This window comes from Nycticebus coucang, chromosome 3 (assembly GCF_027406575.1).
Source record: "Nycticebus coucang isolate mNycCou1 chromosome 3, mNycCou1.pri, whole genome shotgun sequence".
In the NCBI taxonomy this organism is placed as follows: domain Eukaryota; kingdom Metazoa; phylum Chordata; class Mammalia; order Primates; family Lorisidae; genus Nycticebus; species Nycticebus coucang.
In genome coordinates, this window is record NC_069782.1 from 28,464,394 (window position 1) to 28,476,356 (window position 11,963).

The window sequence follows — 11,963 nt, forward strand, 5'->3', positions numbered from 1 at the left end:
CTTTTTTGCCAAAAGTGAAGACCAGTATCTTTTGTTTTAGTCAAAAAAAGTTGGGAAGCTTCATTATTGTCTCTTGAACTTTTTTTTTTTTTTTTTTGTAGGGACAGAGTCTCACTTTATGGCCCTCGGTAGAGTGCCGTGGCCTCACACAGCTCACAGCAACCTCCAACTCCTGGGCTTAAGCAATTATCTTGCCTCAGCCTCCCGAGTAGCTGGGACTACAGGCGCCCGCCACAACACCCAGCTATGTCTCTTGAACTTTTTAATGGTCTGAAAAATTTTTTAACTTTGAACCTATGGAAGAACATTTTGCTGAAAGTTCAAACCTGGTCAGTTTATCATTTGCCCTTTCACTGCTATGATTAAAACAAAACAAACACCCCCCCCAAAAAAAAAGTCTCAAAGGTACCAAAGACATTACTTTATTATTATTTTTTTTTTTTAAAGAAAGACATTACTTTAAATGGCTATGGACTTAACACATTTTGGGGAAGGAATTTTGATTTGTATCTAAATCTTAGGACTTTTTTAGTATATTATAGTGCTGAAACAATGTCGTATATAGTTTTTCTTTTTTCTTTTCTTTTATTTGTTTTATTTTTTTCTAGACAGAGCCTCAAGTTGTCGTCCTGGGTAGAGTGCTGTGGCTTCACAGCTCACAGCAACCTCAAACTCTTGGGCTTAAGCCATTCTCTTGCCTCAGCCTCCCAAGTAGCTGGGATTACAGGCATATAATTTTTTTTTTTTTTGTAGAGACATAGAGTCTCACTGTACCGCCCTCGGGTAGAGTGCTGTGGCGTCACACGGCTCACAGCAACCTCTAACTCTTGGGCTTACGCGATTCTCTTGCCTCAGCCTCCCGAGCAGCTGGGACTACAGGCGCCTGCCACAACGCCCGGCTATTTTTTTGTTGCAGTTTGGCCGGGGCTGGGTTTGAACTCGCCACCCTCGGCATATGGGGCCGGCGCCCTACTCACTAAGCCACAGGCGCCGACCCATATAATTTTTCTTAAGTGAAGACGGTGTAAGAAGTGCAGCTAACTGTTGATCCCCCCCAAAAAAGTGCAGCTAAAATATTCTTATTTTTCATAACCTAAAAGCTTAAATCTAGTAGTGTTTGAAGCTATTTTTACTTAGGTCTCTTCAAAGTGTTGAAAAAATATTACTAATACAGAGATTACATACATTGTCAAATTAATGCTACCATTTTTGGCTAAAAGTAAATATAAGCTGTATTATTTCTTCACATGATGTGCCCTTTCTGCTTTGAAAATGATCTTGCTTCAATGGTTTTAAAGATGAGCATCTCATAGTTTATTTCCTTCTCTTTTTCTTTTTTAATTTTTTTTTTTTTTTTTTTTTGGTTTTTGGCCGGGGCTAGGTTTGAACCCGCCACCTCCGGCATATGGGACGGGTGCCCTACTCCTTGAGCCACAGGCACCACCCCTTTTTTAATTTTTTGAGACAGAGTTTTACTCTGTTGCCTAGGCTAGAGTGCTCACAACAACCTCAAACTCCTGGGTCTCAAGCATTTCACTTGCTTCAGCCTCCCAAGCAGCTAGGAATATAGGTGCCCGTCACAATATCTGCCTAGTTTTTTTCCCCTTATTTTTAGTAGAGCTGGGGTCTCACTCTTGCTCAGGCTGGTCTCCAACTCCTAAGTTGATGGGATCCTCCCACCTGGGCCTCCCTGCAACTTCCCTCCCAGCCTCCCAGCTAGGATTACAGGCGTGAGCCACTCCCAGCTCCTTTCTTTTTCAACAAGTACTTATTGAACACCCACTGTGGTGCCAGACACTTTTAAAAGCTGAGGATATAGTAGTAAATAAAACAGACTGCAGGCTATCCTCTGGAGTTTCCATTCCGAACAATATAAGCAAGCTGTGTGATGTGCTGGTAGTAGTGCAGTGGGAATGAAGTAGAGGTGTGGGGATAGTGAGTCTGTGGGGCAGAGTAAAATGGAATTTGCATTGCCAGTTATGGAGGTTTCATTGAGAAAACAGGTTTGAATGCAGATCTTAGCAGATGAGGGGAGCAAACTATATAGAAATTAAAAGATGGCGGGGCGGCGCCTGTGGCTCAACGGGTAGGGCGCCGGTCCCATATGCCGGAGGTGGCGGGTTCAAGCCCAGCCCCGGCCAAAAATAAAAAAAAAAAAAAAAAGAAATTAAAAGATGGCTTGACGCCTGTAGCACAGTGGTTAGGGTACTGGCCACATGCCCCAGGGCTGGTGGGTTCAAACCCCGCCAGGGCCTGCTAAAACAACAGTGACAACGGCAACAAAAAAATAGCTGGGCCTTGTGGTGGGCACCTGTAGTCCCAGCTACTGCAAGGCTGAGGCAAGAGAATCGCCACTAAGCCCAAGAGTTTGAGGTTGCTGTGAGCTGTGATGCTGTAGCACTCTATGAAGGGCAGCATAGTGAGACTCTGTCTTGGGGGGAAATAAAAACTACATTAAATGTTAAAAAATCAGTTGCATTAACCTGATTTTATTACAATATATTTGTAGCCAGAATATACGATACCTCATAAATACATGTTACAGTTCATTCAGCTGGTTATAATTATTTAAACCGCCTTTTAAAAAAATTTCATTTTACAACCTAAATAAAAACCCATTGGGAAATCGGGGAAGTTCTATCATACCTAATTATAAGAAATGAACTTTCTGATTTTAATTTTGGTGTCTAGCAAAATGACATTTGTTTCACAAAATGTGCTTATTTTTCTGTTGTAGGAAACCCAGCGTTTGCTGGCGGAACCAGTTCCTGGCATTAAAGCAGAACCAGATGAGAGCAACGCCCGTTATTTTCATGTGGTTATTGCTGGCCCCCAAGATTCCCCCTTTGAGGGAGGGACTTTTAAACTCGAACTATTCCTTCCAGAAGAATACCCAATGGCAGCTCCTAAAGTACGTTTCATGACCAAAATTTATCATCCTAATGTAGACAAGTTGGGAAGAATATGTTTAGATATTTTGAAAGGTAAGTGGTGTTACCTTTATCATCATATGCTATTAAGATTTCTCTAGTAAAACTCCGTATTTAAAATGTAAACATTATAATCTGGCTATTTACAAAGACCACAGAGGTCAGTGGGAGGGAAATGCAATAATTCTGGGCCTATTTTCTCATGCTTCATCATGCTGGGCCTGTTGCCTTCATAGATAAATGGTCCCCAGCACTGCAGATCCGCACAGTTCTGCTATCCATCCAGGCTTTGTTAAGTGCTCCCAATCCAGATGATCCATTAGCAAATGATGTAGCGGAGCAGTGGAAGACCAACGAAGCCCAAGCCATAGAAACAGGTATTTTAATATTCATTCTTCTTCACAACACCTCCACTTTTAAAAACAAATTTATATCACCATTTTTAAAACTTTAAAAAACAAAAAATCTGGGCGGTGCCTTTGGCTCAAAGTAGTAGGGCTCCAGTCCCATATTCCGGAGGTGGCGGGTTCAAACCCCGTCCTAGCCAAAAACTGCAAAAAAATATAAAAAAAATAAAACAAAAAAACTTGGCAAGCAAAAGAAAAAAATAATAAAAAATCAGATCCTGCTTATACAACGATCTTCAAGCTCATTGTGGCCTGCTATGAGATCCCCAGATTTAAAAAAAACTTAATAATTGGGAGATCTTTTTAGACTCTTCCTATAACTACACTGGATTTAAAAAATCCCAAGTGTCTACCATTCATCTAACAGCATGTAAAGGTACTGGAAAACTTTTGAACCCTTTTTGTAATCTGTATGCAGCAGTTTGTAGCTAGAGAATCTGGAATTGGCAAGCTTCTTCCTGCTACAGATTTTAATAAAATAAGTAGGGAGAATTAAATATCCAGAAATGAAGTTGACTACTTTTCATCCTATTGAATTTTGTAGAACTTCTGGATTTCATTGTAGTGTTTTGATAATTGGACATAGAGAAAATCTTTCAGCACTAATCCAGTTTATAGAAAATGGCATGAATTTGAGAGATTATAGCATGACATTTCCATAATGCTACGTGTAGTTTGGAAAATAACATATTGAACTAAGTAAAATAATTACTGCATGTTTGTTTTTGTCCACAGCTAGAGCATGGACTAGGCTATATGCCATGAATAATATTTAAATCGATCCGATCATCAAGTGTGCATCACTTCTCCTGTTCTGCCAAGATTCTTCCTTTTTTGTTTGCATTTAATGGACACAGTCTTAGAAACATTACAGAATAAAAGCCCAGACATCTTCAGTCCTTTGGTGATTAAATGCACATTAGCAAATCTATGTCTTGTCCTGATTCACTGTTGTAAAGCATGAGCGGAGGCTAGAAGTATCATCTGGATTGTTGCGAAACGTTTAAAAGCAGTGGCCCCTCTGCTTTTATTCATTTCCCCCATCATGGTTTAAGTATAAAGCACTGTGAATGAAGGTAGTTGTCAGGGTTAGCTGCAGGGGTGTGGGTGTTTTTATTTTATTTTACCTTTTATTTTTGTGGGGGGAGGTAGTTTTATTTTAATTTTATGGGCTCCTTTCCCCCTTTTTATGGTGATCTAATTGCAGCTAACCAGTTCTTTAGAATATCCTCTCTAGCCAAGTCTAACTTTATTTAGACATTGTAGATGGACAAGCTTGATTGTTTGAACCAAAATGGGAACATTAAACAAACATCACAGTCCTCACTAATAACATCGTGACTTTGCTGTCAAGTGTAGATTTCCCCCCCTTCAAAAAAAAGCTTGTGACCATTTTGTATGGCTTGTCTGGAAACTTCTGTAAATCTTATGTTTTAGTAAAATATTTTTTGTTATTCTACTTTGCCTTTGTACAGTTTATTTTACTGTGTTTATTTCATTTTCCCAATGTGACAATCGTATTTAAAAATTAAAACTCTAAACAAAGGTTCTGTTTTGGTCTTCACCATCTGACAGATTGAATAGCACGAGGTGGATTTTGCCAATTTCTTTTCACTGATAGAAATTCGTGTTAAGATATTACTGAACAGAGTATTTATAAACTGGCCCTGAGCATGCATAAAGCATCAATATCTGACCCTTTTTTACCTCCTAAAAATTTGAAATAAATGTGTTTGTGTGTTGTCTCATTAGATGATCATTGGTGTCTTGCCACAATGTTTGAAAATTACTGTACAGGACAGTCATAGCAAAGATGGCAGTTGTGACTGACATATAGGACTTTCACATGTGCCACATTTTGCCTCCAATTTGAGTTATAACCTTTTTCTTGGTTCTTGTCTGAAAATTTCATGTGTTAACCATTCATGTGTGTTACCAGGAAAGACCAATCTGATAAACCATTTGAGGTTTGTTGAGGCATTTGTGTGTCTTTCTTACAAACCTGATGAGCAAATCTCAAGCAACCAACTTGCATAAGTGTTATCAGAAAGGTTTCTTCCTCTGAGATCATCAAATCCTCTGTTAATGATTCTTGCTTTTCATCCCTCCAGTATTGGCCATGAGAACTCCTTTTGTTCTTTGATATTCAGTAATTTTTTTCCTTTATTGACAGCGTTCCTCCCCTGACAAAACTGTTCTTTTCTGCCTCTCTCCATATCTAATTCCTGATTCTTGTTGTTTTTAAGTCATAAATATGTGTATGTTAACCTTCGGGTTGGAACCTTTTGTCTCTTGCAGTTTAAGGTAATGGATATTGTAGCCCATCTGAATTTTTCTCACTCTCATAATTCTGGAGTTTCTTCAGAATGTGGTGTATTTTATTGTGCTCCTATGTAAGATGAAGAATTATCTATTAAAATTACATTTTCAACATACAAAAGCTTTTGATGACTGGTAACTGGTATCCTTCCAAATAAATGCCTTGTTTGGTAACAAATGTTAGTTTAATTGAGGGGAAAATTGTTAATAATCCTAACATTGTAAAATTTAAAACTAAATAACAGCAATTTTCATTTGTAACAATTCTAAGCTGTTTAAAGGGCCCAAGCTAAGGAAATGGAATCTCACTCTAAAAAATGAATGAACTGCACAAGACTTCAAGCCTGTTACATAAAGATCAACATTATGTACTGCAAGTAGCGATGCTTTGATTATAGCTAGAATCACATAGTGATTTACAAGCTATAAAATTCCGGATTAAAATCTATTGCAATACAAGAGGGACTTTGCCTGACAATTGCAATCAGTGTAACTGGCTTATTGTACCCTCAATGAATCCCCAACAATAAAAAAAAAAAAGAAAAAAAAAATCTATTGCAATACAAAAATATGTCTAATTGTTATCTACTGAGTTGTGAATTTTAGAAGTGTAGAAATGGAATAAGCCATTGTTTCAAATGCAGTGAATTCCTAATTTCATATCACCACAATTCCTTTGCAGTTTTGATAAGGGTCCCCATTGTTTTGATAAGACTTGCTTTCTCAACCAGTGGGATGAAATAAGAGCCAGTGTGTTGACTGAGCTTTCTTAGGACTTCAGGCAGAGGTTGAAAACTGGCAGCTTCATTTGGCCTGTGGGGCTGTTTTCCTTGACTCATACAGCATGGTTGGGTAAAACATTTGAATTTGATGCCAGTATTTTTTAAAATTGGGAGATTGATGTGAAATCCATAATTCTGATAACTTTTGAATGGTCTGAGGATCTGGCAACAATAGGCGTGACCCACCTTTGTGTGTGGGAGGAGCTGAGTAACAGCTACCCTATGACAGCCATGTCATTTTCCACTTAGCCAGTTACTTGGCTGTTGGCAAGAATTCCTCCCTCAGCCCACCTGCCCTTGACTTTGTAGCCCGTGAGCTAAAGGAGACAATTTATTTTTCAAATAAAAGTGTTTAACATGCCCTACTACTTGTTGGGGGATGATTAGGTGAGTGAATGGCATGGGCTTTCTCTTGGGGACTTCATAGTCTGATGGGGGAGAGGGCCCACAAGAGAAGTACTTGGCAGAGGTGGCTCTGGATTCAAGGCACAGGAACACCTCCAGACAGAGGGAACAGCAGCATTTGGAAAGCACTGGGAGAGAAGAAAAAAGATCGGAGCATGTTGATAAGTGGTTTGAATATTGACTCTGCCCATTTGAGGGCTTCTCTGATAGTTGTTGATATGAGCTTTATCTTTTTCGTTTACTTTGTTTTGTTATAGTCTGTTGTGATTTGCTTCACAAAGTTACCCTTAGTCTTCTCAGAGCCTACCTAATAAGATCTTAGATCTGAAGTACAGTCATCTCTTGTTTCCATGGAGCATAGGTTCTAGGACCTCCCTTCGATATCAAACTGCAGATGCTTAAGTCTCTGACATGAAATAGTATAATATTTGCATATAGCCTATACACATCTTCCTGTGTAATTAAAAAGCCTATCTAGATTGCTTATATACTTAATAGAATGTGAATGCTATATAAATAGTTGTTAATGTTGTATTGTTTAGGGACTCCTGACACTACCCTCCCCCCAAAAAAAAAAGATGTTTAGGTGTTTTCCCCCCAATATTTTCTATACATGGTTGGTTGAATCCACGGATGGAGAACCTACAGATATGAAAGACCAACTGTATATAGAACTTAAACCCTAGGCCAAGAGTGTACTCGTAAAACACACAATCTCAGAATGTAAACAATCTCAGTATGTAAAAGTCAACGGTTTAGCTTTGTTTTAAGGAGTGGACGAGGAAATCTGGTGTCCTACAAGATATTATAAACATAGTTAATGAAGTACAACTAATGCACTGGAACAATAGGAATTAGCTTCATTTTTCTATTTAATGGTTTAGAAATCTTTTGACTACTTTATCCACATTAGTTTTTTTTTAGTTGTAGGAAAAGTTTAAAGGTACAAGCTTACCTAGAAGAGTTGGCCAAAAAATAAAGATAAAATATTATACCATGATAATAGGGCACCTAATTCATCAATCTGAGAAAAATGTATTATTTTACTGGAAATGTATATGGTTGAGTTGGAGGCAACATTTAGCTATTTAGCATGCTACCTATCTTAAGGAATCATGAGGGTTTTTTTTTTTCTTTGAGACAGAGTTTCACTATGTTGCCCTCAGTAGAGTGCCATGGTAAGTCTCACTATGTCGTCCTCAGTAGAGTGCCGTGGCGTCACAGCAACCTCAAACTCTAGGGCTTAAGCAATTGTCTTGCCTAAGCCTCCCAAGTAGCTGGGACTACAGTTGCCCGCCACAACTCCCAGCTGTTTGTTTTGTTGCAGTTGTCACTGTTTTAGCTGGCCCAAACCAGCCTTGGTGTATGTGGCCATACACATGTTGCATAATAATTTGGGAGTATTTCCTTATCAATATACTCACCCCTGCACTATTTTCCATTTTATTAAGGTTGGGAATTGGATTTGTTCCAAGAGGTGGCTTTGCTCTAGCTTTAAGGTACACATTGGGCAGGTTGCGAGCAGCAGCCAAACTGGGAACTGGACAAGTGATCTCATTTCATTGGTAGCTGTTGGTGTGGCTGGTATGGCGCCTGGACACTAAGCCAAGCCTGTACTGGATTGACATGTAATTTTTTTGTTTCTGATGGATTGCAGCAGCAGCATATTTCTTGTAGCAGATCATTGACTAAAATCTCATCTTGTAAGAGTACATTTTATGGTGCTCACGAAGGAGCTTTAGTATTGTTCTGCCAATCATTTGTATATATTATTTTTTTTTTAAGAGACAGTCTCACTTTATCACCCTCGGTAGGGTGTTGTGGTGTCACAGCTCACAGCAACCTCCACTCCTGGGCTTAGGCAATTCTCTTGCCTCAGTCTCCTGAGTAGCTAGGACTACAGACGCCCGCTAACAACGCTTGGCTATTTTTTGTTACAGTTTGGCCTGGGCTGGATTTGAACCCGCCACCCTCAATATATGGGGCTGGCGCCTTACCCACTGAGCCACAGGTGCCGCCCATGGTACAATGTATTAAAAAAGATTGATCTCATGTGCCTACCTCTAGACTAGCATGCCCCTCCCCCTTTTTAATAGACTCATCTATTCTCTCACCTACCACATTACTTCTCAAATAGTTCCTTCATCTCAGTAAATCTCAATAGTTCTTGAGTTTCAGTACCCAGTAAATTTACAGTCTTTTGGTTTAAGTTCCAGAGTAGACTATTCAGAACTTACTGAGACCTGGCAAAGGCAGCTTAGGTATGATAGGTTGGTTGCACTGGATTTTGAATTGGGTGCTATTTTCAAGGTTTAGCAGGAAGCAGTGGGACTATGAGTAACCAAGGGAGAAGGGCCAAATTCTTGCAATTCGTTTTTTTCCTTTTAAAACATATTTTAGGCTTTGTGGGCTGTGTCTATTTCAAGTACTCACTTCTGTATTGCAGTGAGAAGACATCCATAAACAGTTTATAAACAAAAGGGCACACTGTGTTCTGTTAATTTTCACTTGTTATTTTTTTTTTCAACCACCAAAGATGTAAAAACATTCTAAGCTTGTGAATGGGGTTGGGCCTATAGGCTGTTTTCCTCACCTCTTCCTTTGGCAGAAATTACTGTTCTTGTCAGGACCGAATTATGTATGTAGTCTCCCCACCCTTTCAAAATGAACACGTTACTGTCATTCAGATAAGGAATAAAAGATTTGTGATTTTCCTTCCCCCCTTGAGAATATGTCAAGCCCAAATTTGTTCACATCAAGGTTAAACACATTGACAATTTCTCAAAGCATTAAAAAAAGTCTTTTAGAGAAAATCTGCTATTTGTAACAGCTCCTTTAAAAAGTGACTTAGGGGGCGGCGCCTGTGGCTCAGTCGGTAAGGCGCCGGCCCCATATACTGAGGGTGGCGGGTTCAAACCCGGCCCCGGCTAAACTGCAACCAAAAAATAGCTGGGCGTTGTGGCAGGCGCCTGTAGTCCCAGCTACTCGGGAGGCTGAGGCAAGAGAATCGCTTAAGCCCAGGAGTTGGAGGTTGCTGTGAGCTGTGTGAGGCCACGGCACTCTACCGAGGGCCATAAAGTGAGACTCTGTCTCTACCAAAAAAAAAAAAAAAAAAGTGACTTTGGGGCGGTGCCTGCGGCTCAGTCAGTAAGGTGCTGGCCCCATATATGGAGGGTGGCCGGTTCAAACCCGGCCCCGGCCGAACTGCAACAAAAAAATAGCCTGTAGTCCCAGCTACTCTGGAGGCTGAGGCAAGAGATCGCCCAGGAGTTGGAGGTTGCTGTGAGCTGTGTGATGCCACAGCACTCTACCAAGGGCCATAAAGTGAGACTCTGTCTCTACAAAAAAAAAGAAAAAAAAAAAAGTGACTTTGATATATGCCCAAAATAGGTAATGCTGTGTACAGTGTTCTTTTTCAAAGTCATAATTTAGTCCCATTTGTACATAAAATTGATGCTACTTTCATAAATTCTACAACACACATCTGACTGTATTTTGGTTATGTAACTTGTCCAAGCTTTTGACTAGATTTCCAGAAGTGGAATTGTTGGGGGAAAGGGTTATACATGCTTAGTTGATCTCCAAAAGGCTTTTAATGACTAAATATTATATGAGTATATTAGAAGTTAGCCATTACTCTTTTGCTGGTGGGCATTTTTACCTCCATGGCTTCCTTTCTAGTGTCTTATATTTGTACATAAACTTTTATCCATATTCCTGTAGGTAAGTGGAATTCCTAGTATAATTACTTGGTCAACTCATTGATGGCCAAATAAATGTGGCTGAAATATTTCACTAACTTAAGGAATGAAATGAGTAAACATGGAAAAATCAGGAAGAATTGCCGTACTTTTATTAATGACTGATATCGCTGTTTGATATGCACGAAGAAATGTGAATGGACAGGGTGGTGGCCCACATATTGGAAAGTGTTGTCCCATGTCACAAAAAGAAGTGTAACTTTAGGGATGGCAGTTTGCTCAACTCGTATCAAAGTAGAGGAACTAAATACTAGTTCCTGACAAAAGATAATAGAACCTTTGGGTGTTTAGGGCTTTGCTGTGTTTTTCTAAGATGGGTATTAGGCACCTCTTTTTTTTTTTTTTTTGCAGTTTTGGCCCGGGCCAGGTTTGAACCCACCACCTTTGAGCCACAGGCACCGCCCATCCCCCCCTCTTCTTTTGCTTAGAGTTTAGCCAGTGGCACCACTCAGGAAGGTTATTAAAAATAGGGGGAAAGAAAGTAGCACCAAGGATGAGATGACTTTCAACCTGACAGCTCCAAATAAAACATTGCTCAGTATTTGGTAGAGGATATTTTTAAAAGAAATTTTATTGCTTTTGAAGATTGTGTACATAAGTCTGGATAAAAAAAAGGTACTTAAAGATGTAAAAACAAACACCCAAGTGAAATCACTTTTCTTTACCCCACTACAATATAAGCTCTTGAGGGCAGAAACTTAGCTCTGTGCTGTTACCACGACCAGGTATAAAAAAGATGCTTGGTGCAGCTGCTAAGTGTGTAAGAATCTGTGAACTGAGGTGATTGGAAACGACATTTGAGACAATGACTACATATAGCAATATTGTAGCTACAACCAATTCATTAAAAATTATAATACTTTAATAAACTCGTGTTTAGTCCTGTGTGACTTTGACTATAAAATTCTGCCTAAAGAGACCAGAGAATTTCTGTACTCCAACTTGAAGACATCAGAAAAGCTCTTCCAACTTAATTCCTAATCGAAAATGAAATGGCATTTGAATGGGACTTTTACATAAAGATTATAAAGTTTGTCTTTGGCCGGGCATGGTGGTTCACACCTGCAATCCTAACATTCTTGAGAGGCCGAGGTGGGAGGATCCTTGAATTCTAGACCAGCCTGAGCAAGAGAGAGAGCCTGTCTCTACTTAAAAAAAAACAACGAAAAATTAGCTGGGCATTGTGGCAGGCGTCTATAGTCCCCAAGCTGCTCAGGAGGCTGATGCAAGAGGATTGCTTGAGTCCAAAGAGTTTGAGGTTATTATGAGCTATGGCACTCTGCCCGGGGGCAACAGAGTAAGACTGTCTCAAAACAAAAGTTGGTCTTGGGTAGAGAATTATTTTGGGAAAAGTAATGG

At 39.6% G+C, this 11,963-nt stretch overlaps 1 protein-coding gene across 2 annotated transcripts in view; it reads left to right on the forward strand.

The window, feature by feature from the left end:
* UBE2N (ubiquitin conjugating enzyme E2 N) overlaps positions 1–4,796 on the forward strand; it is a 41,066-nt gene extending 36,270 nt beyond the window's left edge. The window contains exons 1-4 of one of the 2 annotated variants that reach the window (XM_053586641.1): positions 132–329; positions 2,738–2,984; positions 3,167–3,307; positions 4,073–4,796. In XM_053586641.1, coding sequence (XP_053442616.1) covers positions 297–329; positions 2,738–2,984; positions 3,167–3,307; positions 4,073–4,113 — 462 coding nt within the window. In that variant the 5' untranslated portion in view covers positions 132–296 and the 3' untranslated portion in view covers positions 4,114–4,796. Of the gene's footprint in view, positions 1–131; positions 330–2,737; positions 2,985–3,166; positions 3,308–4,072 lie in introns of those variants that run through there. The other variant, XM_053586642.1, reaches the window with a different exon arrangement.
* Positions 4,797–11,963: the final 7,167 nt, after the last annotated feature.